At 34.6% G+C, this 23861-nt stretch overlaps 2 protein-coding genes across 2 annotated transcripts in view; one reads left to right on the top strand and one right to left on the bottom strand.

Annotated features, from left to right (window-relative positions):
• Positions 1 to 667: 667 nt before the first annotated feature.
• LOC149803369 (uncharacterized) lies at positions 668 to 12044 on the top strand. Its single transcript, XM_089953080.1, has 4 exons — positions 668 to 1449; positions 1673 to 1740; positions 6855 to 6966; positions 9976 to 12044. Exons 1-4 carry the CDS (start codon positions 1427 to 1429, stop codon positions 10760 to 10762), a joined length of 990 nt encoding a protein of 329 aa, XP_089809206.1. The 5' UTR covers positions 668 to 1426; the 3' UTR covers positions 10763 to 12044.
• A 2417-nt stretch (positions 12045 to 14461) lies between these two features.
• The window catches only part of LOC149803368 (glutamyl aminopeptidase-like), a 48179-nt gene continuing 38779 nt past the window's right edge, over positions 14462 to 23861 (bottom strand). Inside the window, exons 13-19 of the mRNA XM_089953078.1 lie at positions 20438 to 20641; positions 19354 to 19427; positions 18321 to 18425; positions 17423 to 17593; positions 16978 to 17118; positions 15918 to 15999; positions 14462 to 14929 (exon numbers count right to left, since the gene is read on the bottom strand). Coding sequence (XP_089809204.1) covers positions 14783 to 14929; positions 15918 to 15999; positions 16978 to 17118; positions 17423 to 17593; positions 18321 to 18425; positions 19354 to 19427; positions 20438 to 20641 — 924 coding nt within the window. The 3' untranslated portion in view covers positions 14462 to 14782. The remainder of the gene's footprint in view (positions 14930 to 15917; positions 16000 to 16977; positions 17119 to 17422; positions 17594 to 18320; positions 18426 to 19353; positions 19428 to 20437; positions 20642 to 23861) is intronic.

Here is a 23861-nt window from a genome sequence, read left to right as displayed (position 1 = left end):
TTTGAGGCAATTGAATATCGCCTGTAACCAGAATGGGTGGATCCTCTTCACTGACAACTCTTCCACCAGCCTCAATGCCATGCTGCTCCATAATATTAACAATTACACGTCTCTTCCCCTGGCTCACTCGGTACACCTCAAATAGGATTACAACAGCATCAAGAACTTGCTGGACGCCTTTAAGTATAATCAAAGGTCATTGGAGACTTAAACAAGGCGGTTTTACCAAGTGTCCCTGCTATATTTGCCTTTGGGACAGCAGGAACATCAAAGCGCATTACCACAGGCGGGACTGGCCACAACGGACGGAGTTCTCTGTGGAGAGGAGCAAAGTCAAGCGGGAGACACTGGTGGACCCCCTGAAGGTGCTGGTGCCATCACTGCACATCAAACTGAGCCTTATGAAACAATTTGTCAGAGCTTTAGATAAGGAGTCGGGAGTCTTCAAGTACCTTCAAGACTTTGATCGCCGCTAATTAAGGACAGTATAACGAGAACATGATGGGAGACTATATTTGGGGGCTGATTCGTGAAAGTGATTTACAGTATAATCGTAAAGCTTGAAAAACTACTAACTTCGAAATCTTTTGTGATCATTTTAGTATTACTTTATTAAAAATACATGTTAAGTTTTATTCATATGTTATTTATTTCTGACTTTATGTGATTGAAAAGACACAAATTCGCCCGTTTTCTCATTGGAAATAGGTAAATTTCAAACTGTCACTGTCCTGGCCATAAAAGTCAAGTTTGTGGGGAATAGGGATTTGCTATACTTTTTAGGCATAAGCAATTACGAAATAACACTTACTACCCAGGAAACAAAACTTGTGTTACATAATGTGATGTGAAGTGATTTGGATTTTTAACGTAGCTTTAAACAAATTTCAGTCATATCGCTACGATGTCTGCAATATGGCAGTTTATAGTGATGTCTAGCACTGGGGCATCATGCTGCAGACATGTAGCATGATGTCCCAGCCAGTCACATTATCCTGACACCTGGCCGACCATTCCTAACTCTAACCTCTTAATGCTGAGCGCCAAGCGAGGCAGCTGTTAGTACCATTTTTGTAAGTCTTTGGTATGACTCGGCCGGGGATCGAACCCACGACCTCCCGCATCCGAGGCGGACGCTCTAACCAATAGGCCACCAGAGCGGTCGTTACATATTGTATTGTCTCCCTACAGTAGATCTTTTGTTCCCGTCGCTACATTTGCTCTTCTAACTACAAGACTATCAAACTGTGGACAGACACCATCAGGGAAGGCAAAATTATGCTCCAGTTTTGAAGTGACGTTAATAATAAAAGAGTGACGTCTTTAACAAGACGATTGTCTTAGCAACCTTATGACTTTATGTGAGCTTGCGTTTTAAAACAAAAGCAAACAAGTTTCAAACAGCTGAAAAGGGAATTCATAATTGATGATGGCATACTATACAAAATGGTAAAGTGTTTGATGTCAAAACATGAACTTACGATTTTCTGTACTGCATCTTCCTATGTTTTTATTCAGGATTGTGATATATATGTTTGGCATACTTTCTCGAGGAAGAGATTTCTACGTAATGACTTTTTACGTATTGTTGCAAAGTCATATGTTACGTGATTACATTCTTTTAAATTTGTTCATCTTAATAAATTTGGTTTCAATATTTTCATATTTTCAGGCAAAAGCCAAGATTGTTGATTGTGCGAGAAAGCGTCGAAGATAAAACTAGAACGGCGACAGACAAAGGTAACTCTCATTTTCTCATGCACAAACACTTTAAGAAAAGGTATACATTATATAAATCAATCCTTGCTTTTATGTTGGGGGGGGGGGGGGAGGATTTCGAAACGGCTTGTTACCGTTTCGAAATGAATCTGATCCAATTTGCTACCCATGCCTGTTCCTGAAAGAGAACCAAACGATTTTTCAATCCCTGACTTGTTGTAAGCTGCACTGTGCCATATGGCAGCCTTGCATGGTTCTTAAAAGGACTTACGCAGTTTCGTGTCCCAAACATATTTTTCAGTCTTTATTTACTGATTCATATGTTCTTTGTTATTTCTCAATCGAAAGTGCATTACATTTATCTTTTATAAAATGTCAAGAAATTGACATAAAGACTGAGATTTTTATTGTAGAATATTGACAATCATATCCAAAACTTGATCAAAAGTACAACATATATTATTGTACAGAATCTTTCAATATTATTTGTGGTAAATTTAAGTAGTTTATGAGTTACACAGCAAACCACGATACATTGCATCGTTTATATAAGTACTGTTTATTTACAGTTTTATTTAAAATGTTTATTTCGTATATTTATCGTAACATAATCTAAATTAGGAACGACACTGAAGTTTAGAAATCTGTTGAGACCGAAAAGCTTCTAAGTAAGAAATGGCGCAAGGTATTGTCCGGAAACGGAATTGCTCTTTCAATTCACAAACTCATCAAATTGAGTGCAAACCCAGACTGAATCTTTGGTATACGCCGATGAACGAATTTACTTATTTGTTATTTAAAGGTTGGAATTTATTTAGTACATTAATGTTGCTAAACATATAGGGTTCATTTAAAAATATTTATTAAATAGAACTGAATTTAACCCTACAAAATCGGAGTTTGACTATACACTCAAACAAAACAGTGGAACGTAAACTCTTTGGTATGACGATACGATTCGTTCCACGACTCCCACGTTGTCCGTTTGTCCGTGCACTCACTATCTGTACTGTATTAAATATACAACCTCACATAGATGGTCGTAGAATAATTAGTTGCCTGTGACCTTAAATTAAATTTTACTTTCATAAGAATTATTGATAGTTAACCGCACTTTTCTTGAAAGTACCTGCAAAAACATAGCTGACACGTAATTTTTGAAGATATCGATACATTTATTTTTATTTGGGAGCTTGCTGATATGACAGTTTTATTACATATTCCACAAATGAATTAATTTTTTTCTCTGAAAAGAAGTATAGAAGTAGTTTGGTTCCTATCTAGATTTAAAACACACGCTTTACGCTAAATTGGCTTAAACGCACCATGCAACATACTTTGACAAAGGGAAGTAATCAGGATTTGTTACAATCGCTTCAAGTCGATAAAGAAATATATATAAGAAATTTGCACAACGAAAGGAAGAGAGAGAGAGAAAGAGGTAATACAATCATTGAAACATTTGAGAAAATGAATGGCAATTATAGAAAAATTACACAACTTCTTTTATTGATCTGGTTTTGTCTGGATAGGTTTATTTGGTTTGATAATATAGGGAAAATGTACTTTTTTAAATAAAAATAAAAAACAAGCGAAAAATACCTTTAAAACACCTTTAGTTATACAATACAATTTTCCATCCCTAACTTTTAAAAATTTCAATTATCTAAACCTACTTTTGAAAGCAAATATTTTTAGTCATGCATTATGTGCCCGAGTTTACTACAGGCAAAGTTGGGGGATATGTATTACACTATTTATTGCGCTGCTAAGAAAACATTATTCAGTACTTTAGAAGACGATTCTTGGATACAAAAAGTAAAATCCAACGTACTTCTATACTTGCTGCTGTAAGTACAAACGTCCAAACCATGAACAAAAGATAATTTATTCCTACAGTTGCAACCAAATTCAGTCGAACATTCTGATAAAATAGGTGAAAAAGGCCTTGCACCTATTTTATCCGGGTCCTTTTTCACTGGGTGTACAGGGCAGGCAACTACTTTCATGGATCGTAACCTTAATATTTGGCGAAATTACGATACTTTTCTGGTGAGATTGGTAAATCACTCTTACATCTTATGAGTGATCTATGCAATGACGAAATTTATATGTTAAGCGATTTTTTAAAATCACTTATATGTTATCACTATAAAATCCTGTCCGGTGAGTGCATGGAGCTCAGCATTAAGAGGTCAGTGTTAGGACTGATCGGTCTGGTGTCAGGATAATGTGACTGGATGGGACATCATGCTACATGTCTGTGGCATGATGCCCCAGTGCTAGACATCACTATAAACTGCCACACTGCAGATATCTTAACTATATGACTTAAAATTGTTAAAGCTACGTTAAAAATCCAAATCACACACACACACACACACACACACACACACACACACACACACACACACTGTCGGTGAGTTCTCACCAATTACATCCAGTAGTAAATTTGTTGCGACTCTTAAGAAATCAGACTGGTTTTTGGCTGAAACCTACTAATACAACAGCTTACCCGTGCAAAGACATCTTCAGGAAAATTACTTTAAATCTTTCCCCCGGCATTTATTTTTAGCCAGTCAGTAACGTTCATTTTTTGCGATACGGTATTTAATAGATTAATACACATAGGCTGGTTCTATAGCTCAGAAAATAATTTGCTCTCTGTTACATCATATGCTCAAACAGTTGTTATATACAAAGTAAAATATTAATTTAAGTAAAAATTACAATCAGACAATTGTGCTGTTATTTTTGAACTAATAACAAGCTGTTATTCTCATATTTTGGTAAAATCGGGTATCTCGACTGGCTGTATTATATCAGCAGTTCAGTAGATACATTTCTAAATTTAAGGTCCACTCAGAACATAGACTGTGTTAAAACGTTTCAATTTTCTTTTATTTTGCGTTTAAACTAGGAGAAGAAAACTGTTAAAAAAAGTTACAATATAAACACCTAAACAAGTGTATGTTACTATATTGTTTATAGCGTACTGTGTATCATACTGTTTTATTATCATGTATTATGGGCCGGAGGCCTAAAGTACTTTATACACGTTCTGTTCTGTTTCATAAAATCGGGTAACCTATTAGGCTATACTGACGAACCTTAATCAAAACTGGAAAATAATTGTATCACTTTTATCACTTTTATCAAACGTTTAGTTCTCGAATCAGCCCAAAATGTTCAATCCATCGTAATAAGACTTGTGACATATGAATGACAAGCTGATTAATCGCACACATGATTTTCTCGCTGATACAACATAACATCCGAAAACTATATATTTTAATGTTATTCAGCTTTAAAATATTGTGCATTCTAGAGCCTACACAATTATCCTTTTGACATCAGCAACATTATCTTATAAATCTTTGAAGTTTGTCAAGTCTTTTTTTCTTCTTAACTTTTACCCAGTTCTTTCCTGGAGAACGCTTTCTACTTTCACGTTTTTTCCCATACTGTTACTTTTCCTTAGTGTCTTACGTAGAACCCAAGAGAACTAGTCCCATCAGTCAATGCAGCAGATGCCCCACTTCAGACTTTATGTGTAATAATCCTTATATTAAGCATGTGTCTGACTTAATATTAGTTGGCAATTTATCGCCAAATAGGCACAATGGCTCCAGATGCAACAATTTGCATTGCATGGTTCTTTTGAGTGGTTGTGTCCAATCCATCTCAGGTCCTGTGAAATTCTCCAGTAGCATTTGCTTAATAGCCTTTGCCAGAATATCAGAACATTAAGCTTTGACTCTTGTGACTACTGGATACACATTAAAGAGGCCCTACTATATACATTTTCAAAACATTAACTTTGCTTTCATTTTCTCTGTTTCATTCGAAATTCTAAATTTTTTAAAATTTGGTCATTTTCAATCCAATAAGGCTGAAAATCGCATTTTAGACAGCTAAACTTAGAATTACGTAGGGCTTTCCACGTCTATCAACAGAGCTTGACTGCCATAAAATGAACACGTGACAAATCAAAACTAGTAATCTACTGCGTGAGAGTGGATGTTGATGCTTTCACGTTAATTTATGTGATATTAAAAGACTATGTCCTGGTGTCCCTGATGAGATGAAATATTTTTGTTTCATATCAAAGTGCTCTCCTTTCAAACCTTGAAACGTGTCAACAACACTACAATCTTCAAAAACGGGAAAACGGGCGCAATCTGATTGCAGACCACTTTTACGAACATGGAAATGCATTGACTATATTATTTTATGTCAAACGATCGATCGTCTTGAGCATAAAAGGTCTTTGTTTTATGTCATAGATTTAAATCAAATCGTTCTTGTTAAGTTGATTACTGATTCTAAGGATGTTGCCAAATAATTTATTTGACAGCGCGATGTGTATGTTCGTAATGGTCATTTCTAAAACATATTAAGTATATTACAATAACAATTAAATCTCAAATAGCCCTAAAAGTTTTATCACGAGTCCAAAAATATAGAGCATTCTATTCCTAATATATTCCAGTTGCGTTCCGAACGAATTCCAATTTTGCATATGCCAATAACCTAGAGCAGTGCTGATATGATTACAGTCTAGATGTATCACAATGATATAACCTAATGTCTTCGAACGAATGTACGATAGTCCCAGAACAGTGATTTGATCCGAAAATATTAACGAGCACTTTGGTAAATTATATAGAAAAGAGCCGATAACTTTTTTTTATAGTTTATACATTTGGTAACTCATTCATTGCACTTTCAGAAGTTGTATTGTCTAGTCTGCCGAAATTCATTTTCCCTATTTTAATAGCTGCTACGGATAATTATTTCAGACTAATTCAGGCTGATTTTTTGAGCAGAAGGGAGCAACCATTTAAGTTAGCAGTGTGCTTAGATCATGTACAATTTCAAACGTACACTATCCAAATAAATGTCAGCCACATTACATTAAAGTAGCATAGAGGTATGTTAACATTCTGTCAATTTGCATGTTTTAAATGCAAACAACTTTACCTTACATACGTCACTCTCTCAAAAGTATTAAATGACCGGTGAGCGCCTCCAAAGACACATATTCTTACATCATAACCGGAATCAACAGTGACATAAGAGTTTCTTTCTTGAAATGAATAGAGACCGTAATAGTTTCATCCTGCCATATATAGAAAGAAGAGAGCCTAAAGTCCGACCACGGTGGACCGACATCTTGCTACATGACCCACAAGACCATGAACATGACTTAAGGAGCTTTCGCATCCTGTATAACGGATATGAAAGGTGAGAGACCATGTTCTATAACTACCTACCAATATTGCAATATATATATATATATATATATATATATATATATATATATATATATATATATATATATATATATATATATATATATATATATATATATATATATATATATATATATATATACGGTAAATCAATGATATACCACGAGATGTATACATTTTCAATTAATAGAAAACGAGGCTTGCCGACTCTCCTTTTAATTGAAAGTTCATACAAAGAGTGGTATATTATTGGTACTGAAGTTGAGACTGACTACGGACAATTGTGTATTGACAAGCGAATGAACTCCTCACATCCCTGCCGAGTGTGTCCGCTACAAAATGTAGTTCTGTGCCTTTTGTGGCTATTCACAATCACCTTTGCATATTGATAAGTTGATTGTTTTCATTTTTTAGTTTCAATTTTTCTTGACATTCATTAAATCAATATAAAACACACTTATGATTTAAACATGAAAGATGTTTTAAAGAAGAAAGTAGAGTACTACAAAACACATCTTTGGGTTCTTGAACACAGCGATAGCTCAGTCATTCATGTACCGGCGCATGGAAATTAGTCTGGAACAGAAACTAAGCGAAATAACAAACCAACAAATTTTTTAATGTTTTTACACTTGGCCAAAATCATGTTTCTGCTTTACATTACAACATATAACATCTCTCTCTCTCTCCCTCTCTCTCTCTCTCTCTCTCTCTCTCTCTCTCTCTCTCTCTCTCTCTCTCTCTCTCTCTTCCCTAGGTCGGTTTGACTTGACTTATACCATCTTTCATAAGTCCAGAGGCCATAAACCATATATATATATTCTGTAAATTAGAATAATATAAAAATATTCGTAACTAATTGTAGAAAGAGCACATAATTAAAAGGAATATAAAAATAATTATAAAAAATCGAATTATGTCCCCTTTTTACAATTAGTTAAGAATATTTTTATATTCTTCTAATTTACAGAATAACTTAGCCAGTGAAAGGATAAACTAATGTCATAAAAATAACTAACTAATTCTTTACAAAAGAAAGGCATTTTAAAATTAATTTTTATTACATTATGATTATTGTTTTATAAAATACTTGGTTATAAGTATTATGCACACCATAATATTTTACTATATAACTTGAGTTCTGATTAAATTTTGAACATTTGTCAATAGTATATGAAGATATAATATATCATTTTTTTGTTGTTGATTTTTTAAAGATTTATGTTTTTAATTTTTTTTATATCTTTCTTAAATGTGCATTTTACATAATAAAAATATAAATTTAACTGTTTATCTCTATTCATAAATTTTAGAGATAGTTATCAATATATATGTATCTTTATGATCCAGTTTTATGTATTTTTATGTATTAAAATATCATTAATCTGTGCTGTATATGCATATCTCCATGTCAATTATTCGTTAAAGAATAAGACAATTAGGTTAAAAATGTAAGATATGACGTCATCTTGTTTATGCCATTGAGCACTTAGAAACAGAATATATAATGACATAGGCAATGATATTGAATTCAGTTGAACTCAGTCTGATTAAGTAATATAGCGAAACCGGTCACACATTCTATGTGTTGGTGTTGCTTTTATATATATATATATATATATATATATATATATATATATATATATATATATATATATATATATATATATATATATATATATATATATATATATATATATATATATATATATATATATATATGATAACAGTGTTTATTTTGTAATATATGCCCCTGACCGTGATACATATCCATACATCATGCGGTACAAAAATATGTTATAGTGTGTAACAAAAGAACATCATATTTATAAGAAGTAATATATGTGAAAGTAATCATTATTGCATTTTTTGAATTGGGTGAGATACGAGTATATACTGCACAGTAATCAAACTAGCGGATTTAAGGGTAATCCTAAAACTTGTGTGGAGCAAGATTTGTGATATTGATCGAAAGTCTTATGTAGGAGGAGTCGTTGATAAAACGGTTTCTCTAGTCTTACACACGAGGCGACTGTCACGATAATTGTGCTGACAAGAATTCCTAAATGTTATGATATTTTTACAGATAACACATTGGTGAGTTTTCGTAGGTGTGATAATAACAACTTTATCATATGAAATGTGTATAGACAATAAAATGAATGTTAAAAAAGGTGACTATTTAGAATGAAAGTGTGAATAAAGGTCAGATAAATGAACAAAACCATGCAGAAGCAGCTTCGAGTCACACTACGCGTAACTTAAGTATACTGTTTTCTGTCTCTTAAGTTTTAAGATGGATATTGATTTGGAACAGTGGATGAGCAGGATTTGAGGTTTCAGCCAGACAAAAAAATCTCTGAAATCTACAGCAATCAAAAAATGGAAATCAGTGGTTCACCTCTGACTATGAAATGCGTGTATGTATATGTATATATATATATATATATATATATATATATATATATATATATATATATATATATATATATATATATATATATATATATATATATATATATATATATATATATATATATATATATATATATCTGTTATATATATATCTGTTTTCGGTCATGATTAAACGCTATAAATATGATTAATCGTTCAGACTATTGGAGTCGGATTGGTTACAGTACCTCATGAAGTCGTGTTGGTATTATCCCAGACATATTTTCTATGGAATGTTAAGAGATATGGCATAATTAAATGCCCTTAGTATAACACTAAGGCATATAAATTACTATAGATATAAGATTAAGAATACGGTACGGCCGAGTGATACATGACGTTGATTGTTCGCGTTATTACTTACATTAGCAACGTTCACAAATGTACCGTCTAAAACGCGAGTTTGATGCAACTTTTAGCAAAATCGCTTAAGTTTTACTATATGTATTAATATTTCTAATCGTATAGGTGTTACTATTTCTTAGAAACTTTAAGGAAACGCAGATTCCCAAAGAGAAAATTTCGTGACTTTCTCTTCTGTCTGCAGGTACGCGTTCACCATTCACGGTGTTGTGGGTACAAGCGTGTCAGTTACCAGCCAGCAGCAGCCGGAGGCGACTAATGAGCAGCGTGAAATGGAATACAAATTTGTGCATGAAAATCCACATCTGAAGTTTAATACTGCCTATATCAGCAGTTTGCGGCCATTGCTCACACAATTCGATAAGAGCGAGACGAAGCCGGACCTGGAAGGGTGCATTTTAACACAGAGTGGACTGGAAAGAGTGGTTCACCAGAAGTGTTTCCAAACGCTAGAAGAGACCCGAAAGGAGAATTACAAGACCAATTGGACTGCAGAGGTGGATCAAGGGGATTTCATTAATATGCCACACATTCCGCGCGTACGTCCAGCTCACAAACCCAAAGACAAAGTGTTACAGATTATTGTCAGAAAACTTGAACCTGGTCAACATGAGGGACATATAGCTATAAATGAAACTCATAAAAGCAGTCCTGATCAAATTCAGATGATTGATGGCAAAGAACAGAAAAATTCAGAAAACTCTCTCGACGGGAAAGAAATAATTCCAGCGCAAAAGGCTCGAGCCATTTCCCCTCGAACGCCCCCACCCACCGCAGTGTGTAAACGGAAGCATCGATCCTGTGCACGTGACTCGATTGATTTAGCAAGAATTGCCCAAGAATACTCCAAGTCAGTGTCTTACGTCCGACAGACCAAATTACACCAGAGTTGTGGTCCTCAGAAGATTTCCCAAGATTTGGATATCTTGGCTTTATACAAGAAAATCAAAAAGAGAATATCACTAAACTGATATAACACAATAGTGTTTGAGTGTTTGATGCATATCGTGTTTAGAAGATTTATTCGCCCGTTTCCGTTTTCACCAGCGAACACCGCGGCAATTTGGGTCACTCTGGACTTCCTGTATTAGCTTTAAATCTCGATCGATTGAAACAATTTGCCTAAGTGTTTGGGAAAGTCAGCCGCTTGGTCAAGAAAATAAGTCGAGATAAATTGTAGACTTTTTGGTGCTGAACATGTTTAAATTTATAGGCATACATTTACATTCATTTGTACTTTTTGTTTTAGTTCGATTTGGAATAACGGTTTGCCTTTAATCATGCTATGATCAATGTTTGACGAAACGGATAGCAATGAAGTAGCAGCTATTTATCTCGGTTGGTTGTCTTGTCTTATCGGCTTTGATTTAGAGCAATTTATACTGAAGTATTTCCGCATGTTATTACGGAGAATGGCGAGATTGTGTTTCAGTATCTTATTATGCATATCTATTGACTTTTTAAAACAATCCGATATATTTGATGTTAGTTAATTATCGGAATAATTTTAACTTCTTTCGCCGTGTTTCCTTATTCGGTGGCACGATGAGAGAGAGATGGGGGGGGGGGGACATGCACAGGAGCTAGATGGAAAGCATACTATTGAAGCTTAAATAAAGTTTAAATTATAAGATGAAACTGACTTAATTTTTGTCCGTATTAGCAACCCGTTGGTTAATGACAACTGATGTCAGCGAAGGCAGAGCTCGAGGAAATGATAGAACCCAATGGATGGGTGATATATGACTATTGTACATGTCATCATCGGGGATTAAGCCTGGGTATGAAATGTTGCAAAGCATATCGCGTAGACTTTTGAAACACAAGAATAGATGTTATCAATAAAGATATGTAAGAATCTCCCATGCCTTGAAGCATTTTACAAACGCTTCTCTTCAACTCCCTTATCCCCCACAATAAAACTTTAATAAGCAGAAGTTAACCGCAAAATTGCACACTTTCTTGAAAATGTATTTATGGAACACGAATCTGCAGACAACTTGAACTCGAGATGACATCTAGAACGATGTTAAAGAGTACCATGGAGCAGTTAAATTGTAACTGCTTTTTGAAGATATTTAATCTCTATAAATGTGTGTGTGTGTGTGTGTGTTTGTGGTCTTATTGTCTTGTGTAGAAATAGCAAATTACATTGGACTGAAGTTGTCACAGTTTTAGCTATTGCTCCTACCATGCAAGTTCACACTACTGGAGAATTACAATTTTAATAAAACTTTAATATGTTATATGGAACTATTCTCAACTTTTTTTTCTTCTAAGTTTTGTTTTAAAATAGTTTGGCACGATAAAGGTTTTAAGTTATAGTAACTGACGACTTGTTTAATCTTGGACAAGACGAATCTTCACAATGAGACCAGGATCTACGTGGTCTTTTTTTTTTGGTTGTGTTTTTATTTCTTCTTCTGTTTTTTTCTTTTTGACGTCTGCAGTGGCTCTCCCGTTGATCAACATTATTTAAACAATAGTTTCGTTCAACCAGGACTCTAGAGAGACGCCGGTAGATCAAAGCCACGTGGCAAATTTGTCTGGAAACCTGCATGCCTATCACACTACAGCGCCAGTAAATTCTATTTTAAAGGTCAAGGCAACCGATTATTGCTGATAGGTGTCGCTAATTACTTTTTTCTTTGGTAAAACATGCACCATTTGGCTTTAAAAAAGTCCATCGATACTGCTGGTTCACATGCAATAGCCTTGGAAGATAACAGAATTTACTGGCGCTGATTCATGATAAGAGTAATTTTTTGTGTGTTGTGTAAGCGACAAATAAGGAATCCGAATCAACCGTTCTGGCTATCTGCAGGACTAACACATTCCGAATATCATTAGCACAATAATAATAATAATAATAATAATAATAATGAGGACTTTGTATAGCGCCTGATCTTTAGAAGCTCTAAGCGCTTTACAACATTAGACAACACCTATAATATAAGAAACATAATAATATTATTACAAAAAGAAACAACATGAAATTAGAAAAACATTAAAAAAATGCTGAGAATATTTCAGGTAGGAAACATTATTAGGTCTTTAAGTTTGTTCTTGCAGTCGAAATAAGTCAGTTTTGAGAGACCTCTTGAATGTGATCACTCTGTCTTTGTGTCTAAGTTCAGTGGGCAATTCATTCCACGTTGCTGGGCCTGGTATGCAAAAGAACGTTGTCCATATGACTTTGTTTTTATAGTGGGAATAATGAGTACACGATTGTCAGAAGAGGAGCGTAAGTATCTTGCTGGTGTGTACACATGGGTGAGGTCAGATAGGTATCTTGGACTGGAGTCCGACAGTGAAATGTAGCACAGAGAACAAATTTTGTGTTTGTTTCTGGATCGAATGGATAGCCAGTGTAGGGTACAGAGCAGCGGGGAGGTGTGCTCTGATCGTGGTACTCTAAGTACGATCCCAGCAGCTGTCTTTTGAACTTTTTGAAGTTTCTGGAGTAGATGTTGTGATGAACCAGACACAATTGAGTTACAATGGTCCAGTCTTGAAAGTATTAATGAACACACAAGTGTTTTAGTGGCATCAGCTGAAAGATATTTGCGAATTGAGCTGATGCGTCTCAGCTCAAGATATGGAGCCTTGCATATGTTCATGACATGTTGGTGCAATGTGAGAGTACTGTCCAGAGTAACACCTAGGTTAAACCTACATTGTTCGTGATGTAAATTTCAAATACACCAGTAATTTATATCGGTCGCTATTAGATAGTTTGCAGATGGAAAACTGGAATTAGGTACCTGAATGCTATTTTGACAATTAATGCTTCAAGTCGGCATATGGTATTATTAATATTGCATGGTTTTGATTGGAAACATGGACAACGTTGCAACCATTACTTCATAATTTCAGTCCGTAATATTAATACTTAACAAATCTTTCTTATCTTTTTCATCAAGCAGACGTATTACAGACACAGCTATAGTATAGTCACCGATATTATTGGCTTTACTATTATTTGTATAGATAGTTAAGTAAACGATTAAATTTATTTAAATAACATCCTTATCAGCATGCATATACTTTTGAGAATAAACTGTTGAATTGAACTGAATTGTACAATTCTCGTAAACTTGGATTGGAGTGGAAGTGACGTCATCCTAGACCACAACAAACACAAAGATAGAGTTCATAACAGTAGGGTATAAAATGTTAAAATTAGTACAAGCGACTTTTCTTTTTAGTCAAGCAAAATTTCACACGGCAATGTAATACATGATGTAATTAATTAAAATGAGTTCAAGCTTGAAATTATGCATAAATATAATTAAATAATCTGGAGTTTGTTAAATATATTCTATGATTTGAGATTCTCGATTCGAATTCTAAGTAAATAGAGTATATTTTCTCCTATTTCATAATAAACGAAAAATGGTATCAACAATGTGCCTTTAATACACGTGCATCCACTTGATTTGATGACTGTGCTTCCACTTGGCTTGATGACTGTACTTCCCCAGGTTTGATGAATGTGCTTCTACTGGGATTGATGACTGTGCATCCAGTTGGTTTGATGACTGTGCTTACGCTTGGTATGATGACTGCGGGAGAACGACATTGCCAACAATCTTTATGTCATGTTTTGCTGATGAAGTAGGTGCATTCAGTTTGTGGTACCGATTAGGGTCAAAACCAACAGACTTCAAGACAATTACCGTCATATTTATTTAGAGAGAAAAAACAATGATATGATTGAAAATCAACACAATCTCTGTTACAAAATATGAACCATGAACTTTTTGTTACAAAGTTTCCTTTACAAATCGCAATGCATTTGTTCCCATTTCCAAACTATTAAAGAGTCCAGTAATATACAATGTAACAAGAAATACATATCGACAGCGACTAAAAAGTTACAAAAGCCCCCCACCCCAGTAAAAGCAAACGAACAAAACAAATAATCTCTGATCTTAGATTTGCTTATTCGATCTTCTATTTACAAACTTAATTGGAAATGGCAAGAAAAGTTACTGAGAGTTTTCTTGTAGCCACTTTATGATAACGTTTTTATAGTTGTTCATCCAGCGGATGTTTCCCTTGATACTCTCTAACGCTTGCTCCCTGGCACGCTCCCCGGATCCTGCTTCGGGGTATTTGGCAAAGAATTCGTTCACCTGAAGTGGGAAATTTCACATTATATTTCGAGTTTTGTATGAAATCAAAATAAGTTGTTTTAAAATATTTACCATACATAACATTGTGCCTATTCTATATTCGTTGTTTGTGAAAGAATGTTTTACAGCATGTTATGTGTAGCGAGCGGCGAAATAAATACTTCATCTTCGCCCAAGACTGAAAACTAAAGAAGACACATGTGTTTGGCAAGCATTATTTACATAATAAAGTCATATTACAACCGTTTAGTTCCAGCCATCAATCTTTTTTTAAGTCCTTTCTATATCTACGTAATACATTGAAGGAAGCACTGAAGGGATATACCCTTTCTGATTATACCGTAGTAATTACACTGGTGGGAGGGTTGTCAAGGAAGGTTAAAACACATGCACTTTAGTTTTTATGCACTGTACACTTTTGTGTTTTGTCTTAAAATGAAACAAAATTTAGAAATAAATATTAACTCCCTGTACAAACACATATATTAATCCACGAGTCATTCATAAGTCTACATGTTGCATTCTTATCTTAAGACTGGATTATGTTGAACTCATACATACTTTAGGGACCGAACATCTAATTTGTGGGGCAGGGTGGGAGTGGAAGGCATGATTTTTCCTTTTCAATGAGAATGATTTTGTTTTGTTACCTCAAGATAAGTAATTGATTTTTTTCTCAATCTATTCGGAGGCCGAAATCTTGCCCAAATCCCCCACCCACCCCGAAAATTAAATGGTCAGTACCTTACTTATTCAGAAGACGTATGCGTGGGTTTTTTTGTTGTTGACTTTTTCTTTCCTTCAGAAGTTTCGCTCATGTGCAAAACTTTCTGAAACAAGAAAACCAGTCTAGAAATTTCAAAGCGTATTTATGTGACAGACATAAGGGACGTTTGAAACCCAATTCATTCTTCATCCGACGAATACAACAACATGTTCTGCTTTGAAGAGTGAAAATAAAATATACTGGTACTATTATATCACTCACCTCCTGTAGTTTAAAGTCTGTATTGAAATTTGAGAGAATGCTGGGAATTAAGCGCCCCAGTGAGCGAGATGACAAGGAAAATCTGAAGAAAAAAAAGTATTTTTAGAATGTATAAAATGTAAAAGATCCAGCAAAAATATTTTATGTAAGTTAATTCCAAACAGAAAGAAAGCATTGAAATGCCAGCAATACAAATCTCCCCAAGTCTAAAACTTCTGAAGTCTTTTTCGATATAAGATGTAAAAAGTTTACTAAAACAACTTAAATCACAATAGGTCTGTAAGTATCAGATAGCTTTGGGCCCCTTTCCCATTATATATTGGTCTAATTATTATTTCAAGACAGGCATCCGGAATCAGACCATTTTCAAATATTATACCGAAAGAGAGACATTCAAAGACACCGGAACATCAGCAATACACTTGATATGCTTTGTTTCATACATTATCGTACGGCGGATGTTTGCTACTCTTAACTTATTCTGAAATTGTAATACAATTAATGATCTCTGACTCAGTAATTGCTGAATTAAGATTTTCGTTATTGCCATTTGTTACAATATTTATATCATCTTCCCAATTATCTTTTTCGTTGAAGTTGTCAATAATTAATATTCCTATTAGTTCTTCCAGTTTAAATTTTTTATCCTTTGTCTCCGCTTTCAAAGGTTATTTCGTAACTTCCCACATCCCAATGGTTTTTGTTTTTTCCTTTTAGCAATTTTTTGGGGGAGGGGCGTTAATCACCAAAACAGTAGAGCCGCAGTGGATCAGCTGATAGCGTGCCAAACACACGATCGAAAAGCAGGCTGATTCAGCTTTCCGTGACGTGTCCTTGGGCAAGGAACTTTACTCCATTGCTTCCGCACTACATAACCTTCTTGTGTTGATGTGCCGCAAAGCGCCAAACCTGACCAAAACAGCAAACAATACAAACAATTAAGCAATTCAGCATTAAAAAAATTAACGATGTCAACAGCACCACAACGTTGCCAGGGGAACATTAATCACCGTGTTTTGCGAGAAACGTTTTTATTCAAATGGTTAATGAAGCTTCTCACCTGTTAACCAGATATTCCCAGTTATATCTGACCCAGTCCCAAACCAGACTGCTTCCTACAGGATTAGAAGCTATGTAGGTGATAACGCTGAAAAAGTCTTGAGATCTCACTTTTTTTTCGTCTTTGGTGTATTCGAGATATCTGTGGATAGTGAAATGTCAAAGTTGTCGTCATTGCGCCAGGTAAAAACATTAATTAAAATCAATACTACTTAATAACAGATTATTATTATTATTATTATTATTATTATTATTATTTATTTATTTATTTATTTATTTTGATTCTGAATTATAGTTCAAGATTGTGAAAGTGAAGCTCTCTGCAACATACAAAAAGTGTACACTTAGCTCTACATTTCGCAATTAAAGACAGAGAAACTGACACAAAGTATTGAAAAGAATTGTGAAGTGTCAATTCTTTTACTTTTTTAAAGCAGATTTCTGACCTGTTCAGTAACCAGATTTCCTTTGTGTTTGCCAGCCCGTACAGAAGTTTTATTCTTTCCTGGGGTATCGTCTCCACCATATATTTATCCCACATCTTGTTCCAGTCCGCTTCGGTCCCGGCATTCTGCATCCCATACTTGTAGACGTAATCCCGCAGATTCGGGGGCACACTACAGGAAAGTGAGAAATCTAGTTTTATACCGATATATAAAGTGAGAGGGGAGGTGGTACAAGTTACAGGCATCTTTGTGGATAATATGTAATAATAGGAAATTTTAAACGAACAGAATTCGTAGAGTAGCGAAACCATTGCTTTCCGTACGCTGTCTGCATCATCACTAGATAATATGGACTTCAAAGCCGTATTCCTAACAGCCATGGAAACTGAATACGTATACTTTCGTAACTAAAAAATCAAGACACGATTACTTTCTATAGCCACTGTATCTGACAAACTGGGAAATTCCATCTATCTACTACTATTACAAAAGAGGTAGAAAGGTTCACGTGAAAAACGTGTACCATACATTTTGTTTTTAATGCGCATTCAACACACATTTGATAAACATATTTCAAAGGAAGGTACACTAATTAACGATTACTGAGAGAGAGAGAGAGAGAGAGAGAGAGAGAGAGAGAGAGAGATTTGAAAATGACATAGACCTAATAACATACGAAACTTGTTCAGAAATATATAGCTTCCTGATATAATATGCACAAATATGAATATAATAAAATATCATTACACAATCTTTGATGTTGTATTTTTGCAATTTTCACCATTAGCTAATAGTTGCTCGCTTACAACATTATATAATTATCTAAGGACACATTTTAATTCTATCAAAAGAAGCTCCGGTAACTGAGTAGGCTCTGACGGAATCGTATAGAACATACGTAGTATTCAGATCCAACCAATCACGGAATAGTTTAGTAGCGTTAGCTAGGCAGCCTTTGTCCCCAAATCCGCAAGCCAGGGTGATAATGTTTGAACGCATCAGTCTGTTGAATAAAAGACAAAAAAAATATTTATGCCACTTGTCTTGTTAATATATGAACTCGAAGGGTGCATGCAGTCGCAAATAAATTTTAAAGCACCCATGAACTTTGGGCCTGTGGGTCACTGAACATATGGAATGCGCAGGAATTCGTGTTCAAAGAAACATGCCATTTCTATACACAGCACTTGCATAATCCATTGTATACACAATATCATATTTCAACGGAATTTGCTTGACATTTGACTCCCACCCCACACCAAAATGCATGCATAACCTGTCCTTGCTGCTTAAAAATAATTATTAGGACAAAGGTCTTTGCCAAAATATGTCTTGAACAATTCCCTAACCTTTATATACTAGTCTGTCTATTTATATGTCCATGATAGCATGCTAAATTTGACAGTGATATGAATGCGTTGGTTAAGAAAACAAGCTATATGTCCCATCATTTCCAAAATTAATAATGTACTTGTTTGAAGAAATACTGAAAAAAACGGTATGTTTGAGATTACCTAACGCAATCAATACCTTGCAAAAAAAAATGGTTAATGCTCTGTATCTAGCAGATGCAAAAACTTGGCTTACTCTGCAATTATCCAGGGCACCATATTTAATTTTCCTTATCTGTTGGAATATTCCAAGGATGTTTTACTTTGCAATGTTGAAATAATGTCGAATGTTGTCACACCTGTATATTTTACGGCTCTTGGTTGATTATTCTTGGAATAAAGCTGAGAAAGCTAAATTGGTGACTTATTTCTTGAAATGAACACATACAAACGACTTATTAATGGTTCAAATAAATCAAAGTCTAAATTATTAACTGCATAGTTAAAAAGGTTAGTTAGAGATGGCTCATCCAAATCACGTATTCATTAACTCATTTGCATCTGGGATTAAAGCTCAAATATTGGAACAAAATGAATTACCTGGTTAAATGATCTCCATCATCAGCCCATGTTAGTTTGTCCATAACCGGTTTGACTTTCTTCAGCACGTAATTCTGTAACAGAAAAACAAAAATAAAACCATTGCAAAATCCATTGTCATGACTACATGATGAGACAGACATGTGCAACTTCTTGCTTGACGGATACCTGGTTTTTAAAAACACAAATGGGTTGTATGTTCCGCATGCCTGGCATAGAGCCCAAACAAAACGATGCAAACGGTAGAAACGATGAGTTTATCATTTCTATATTACAACTGCCAAAGTAATATCTTGGAAACAGATTTTACGACAATACAAATCTATTTCAATTGCTAGTTTAAAATGCCCAACTTCGGACAGCGGACACGTAGTTCCAATAGTACTCAGTGCGTATGGATATCAGGGTCTGTACTGTTCGATTTACTTATCATTTTAAATGGACATTACTAAACATCATCTTCTGACTATTTATGCGATGGCAGATCTAGGACTTTGTTGACCATGATCGGATGAGCGCAAACGCGGATAAAATGGCAAAGTGCAGGCAACAAGGTACGCATGCATATATTAAGGTTTTAACAGTACGTTAGCGTACTGCTGGCTAAATTGTGCTGATGGAAAATTATGTAGTGAAGATAAACATAACAAGAACTCGCAAAACATCTTTAGGAAAAGAAACACTTTAAATAAGAAAAAGCATTAAATATTAAAACATACAATTTAAAGATGTTATTATACTTTACAGTAAAGATATAGGTAACAAAAAGCAAGCAATAAAAATCGAGAACACGGTTGTCTTTTCATGAAATCAAAGTATGCCGCTTCATATATGTCAGAAATATATTATATTTCATGTACCATCCAATATACTTTGAATATCCATATATATATATATATATATATATATATATATATATATATATATATATATATATATATATATATATATATATATATATATATATATATATATATATATATATATATATTCATCCACTATAAATATAATGATAATTAATGATAATACGTCAGTTCTATATCAATGGCAAAAGTTATCTTTAATTCTCGAAATAATATCTTACCCGCAAATAGACGTAGGCTGCGTCGAGCTCAAACATATCCGAAAGATAATCAAATCCATGATAAGCACTATCCCATGGCAAGTGGTGATCTTCAATGTGGAGGTACCGCGTCATCTCCATGGCAACACTATAGTTAAGGTAACCACCCCGTGCGAGATTGAAGGCGTCATCTATGAGACCCGACCTGTCGACAGGCGCCATGACCTTTACGTTTGGAAATAATAATAGAAATAATACTATCATAAAGGTGAGAAAATTATTAATTCGTACTCTACTAAGATTCGAAACCAGGTCCGCGGGTAACGGTACCGATTTTCGTGGGAGCCGTTTACCCGCGGACCTGGTTCTAATCTCCGTAGAGAACGAATTAAACATTCTCTGACCTGTATGATATTATTTTTTGTATTAAATATTAATTCTGCCTAATATTATTAAGCATTCTTCTATATAATCCAGGGATAGCACTTTCCGTTCTGTCTGGTATATATTTATACATCTCTCTCTCTCTCTCTCTCTCTCTCTCTCTCTCTCTCTCTATATATATATATATATATATATATATATATATATATATATATATATATATATATATATATATATATATATATATATATATATATATATATATATATATATATATATATATATATAATGTGGGTTGCGTTGAGGCCATCAGATGAGTTCTTTCATTAGACTCATATGTAAACACATATTTAATTTTGTATTTGTAATATATCCCATATTTTATACTTTTCAAATAATTTTAGATATAAACAGTGTGACTGAGTGTTACAAAGCGTGGGATTTGCAAAAGTCTGATACACTGCATCTAGGGTAGTATTACACAGATTTGCCTGATAGGCTATAAGGGTATGTATTTAAGTTCAAGGTTATTGGTTTTGTATATGGCAGTCCAAACAGGACAAAATCTGCGTGGGTACCTTCTTGACGATTCCTAATGTAAATGATTTTGTGGAAAAACGTTCGCTGCAAAGCTGCTTTATTATTGCTGTTTTACATATTAAGCTTTCTCTTGATAAACGTCACGGTTTACTTTTTTACTAATCTGTAATAAGGATGAAAATGTACAGTTTTACTTAATTTCACTCACGGTTAGTAAGGATGTTTTCAATTAATGGCTGAAATAATCCGATTGAAACTTTGGCATGTCAAAATTATTGCAATTGCGCATTATGTCTTTCATATCACGAGCATAACGTAATACATATTGATGACTGCATTATAATTTATTTCAGTAGGTAGATTTGCAGCCGACATGGCAAACGCTGGTTCAGGGGCTTGCGCAATACTGTTAAGTGCTATCTCAGAATATCGACGCAATGACGTCAGCGACAACATGCAAATTGTTAACAGCGTGGTCGTGCAATACAGAAATACTGATATAACACCGGAGTATCGAAAGACAGCTCATCCATGTAATTGAGTAGTTATTTGATAACTGCACACAATGCGTTATATTCTGAATGGGCTAAAAGAACGAGTTTCATTCGGCGTAGGAATACGTCGAGGCTGTAAGGGTGAGACATAGTTATGCGCCATATAGTTTTTCGCCTTATTTGAAGCATACCATTCATGTAGTTTTGCTTTTATTATGTACCTCTCTTTTAGTGAGCAGAGTCCATAATATTTAAAGAAGGAATTTATGCAGGTAATCTTTAACATAAGAAGTAAGGTTCAATATAACATTTGTTCGATTAAAAATATCAAAGATTGACCTGAGCATTAACTTTTTCCCTACCTAAAATACCATATTTGAGATTGCTATTTGAATATACATGAATAATCAAATAGTATTTAATTAGATACCTATAAATCAAAATCAACAATTATTGAGGAAAAAATTCATGAAGAAAGATTCAGTTTGGTCATACTCTAAACATTTAATGATTCGATAAGTCACTGATAAAACAAACATACAGATCTACATTGTTATAGAGTTAAATGTGAAATATAAACCTTATAATATTCATATTGGTTTCATTCTTATATTTTCACTCGTGAAAATTATATCCTTGTATTTTCATTCGTCAAAATATGATAATTGCCCATCATGATATGCAACGCTTGGTTGTCTGTGCGAACAGAAGTTTTACACTGAGCAATAAAAATGAGCACATTCTGAGCTAGAATAAAAGTAAATAGAACCGTATTGTATTTAAGATACGGACATCAATTTTTGCTGAAGGAATCTGACTCTGCGCCCTTTGCGTCTCTATGAAGTTATTTCCCCTTGCTTCCCTGACAATGGTGTTACACACACTGTGATGTGTTGCTAAATCTGATTTGCTTGATGTTCAGATACAATCAAAAAGTTTACAAAATTTCAAACATATAATGTTTTGCCACAGATTAGGTCATCCCAATCATACTGCTCTCTTAAGTCACTTATCTTTTCTATGATCATCCATTGTAAGTGAGATACATTTGACGAAAGGTTGAGCTGAATAGCTAACTTGATCTTCTAAGCATCGATTCTGGAGCCCGTATGGTATATAAAAACAAAATAAATTTCAATTTCCTGCCTAAATAGCGGATGAATTTCATCGTATGGTACCAAAACAAGGAACTATTTATTTATATATTTATATAAGATTTGTGAGATGCACAAACGGCCGTGGTTCTTTTCATTGTCACTTATATCTTCTGTGACAGGCATTCAAGGGGGATAACTGAAAATATCATAAGTGTTACGTGTAGTTGAAGAATGCGGAGTGATCAGCTCAGTAGTAGTAGCGAGGTACCGAGTCTTCCGCTGACGCATCGCATTATTTAGCGCAAACACAGGTTGATCTCCAAAAACGTATATTGACATATACGAGTTGGGGAAAACATTGTGTTCTTTGGGTTTAACAGCGTCTTTCATCATATAATCGGCTATTTATATTCAGGCCACTACTATACGTGGTCTTGGGAGAATCCGGCAAGAGTCACATACCTTTGGGGAGCTACTGGCAAACTGTCTCACATGTCACGTTGGTCGGGCCGAGACTCAAACCCACGTGGACAGAGGTGAAATGTGAGTGATCAGTAAATGCGAGCGCCTTTGACCATTCGGCCTTGGACCTTTCGGCCTTGAATAAAATAATCTTTAAGATCTTGCAAGGTGCATTTTGTGTATGTACATGACTTTTATTCCAGCTAAGCATTTATAGCTGACGTTGGAATTACCTAAACATTTAGTATAATGCCATAGATTACTCATGTCACACAGGGTATTAATCAAAGATTGGGACTGGGTGGCGGCCCTTGTCCCTATTCCCCATCAAATGAGCACGGAACAACTTGGACGTTTCCTAGAGTAAGTTTTCTGTACAGTTAGAGGTTAAAATTATTCTTCAATGCTGGAGCTTCCAGGGCTTTTGCTGCCTTAGCCTCCACCGAGGGTTCCGTTCCACAGATCATC

Source organism: Sinohyriopsis cumingii, chromosome 3, assembly GCF_028554795.1.
Source record: "Sinohyriopsis cumingii isolate HCF-2022 chromosome 3, ASM2855479v2, whole genome shotgun sequence".
Classification (NCBI taxonomy): Eukaryota; Metazoa; Mollusca; class Bivalvia; order Unionida; family Unionidae; genus Sinohyriopsis; species Sinohyriopsis cumingii.
Note: the sequence above shows the minus strand (reverse complement) of the source record. Positions and strands in the feature narration are given on the sequence as shown.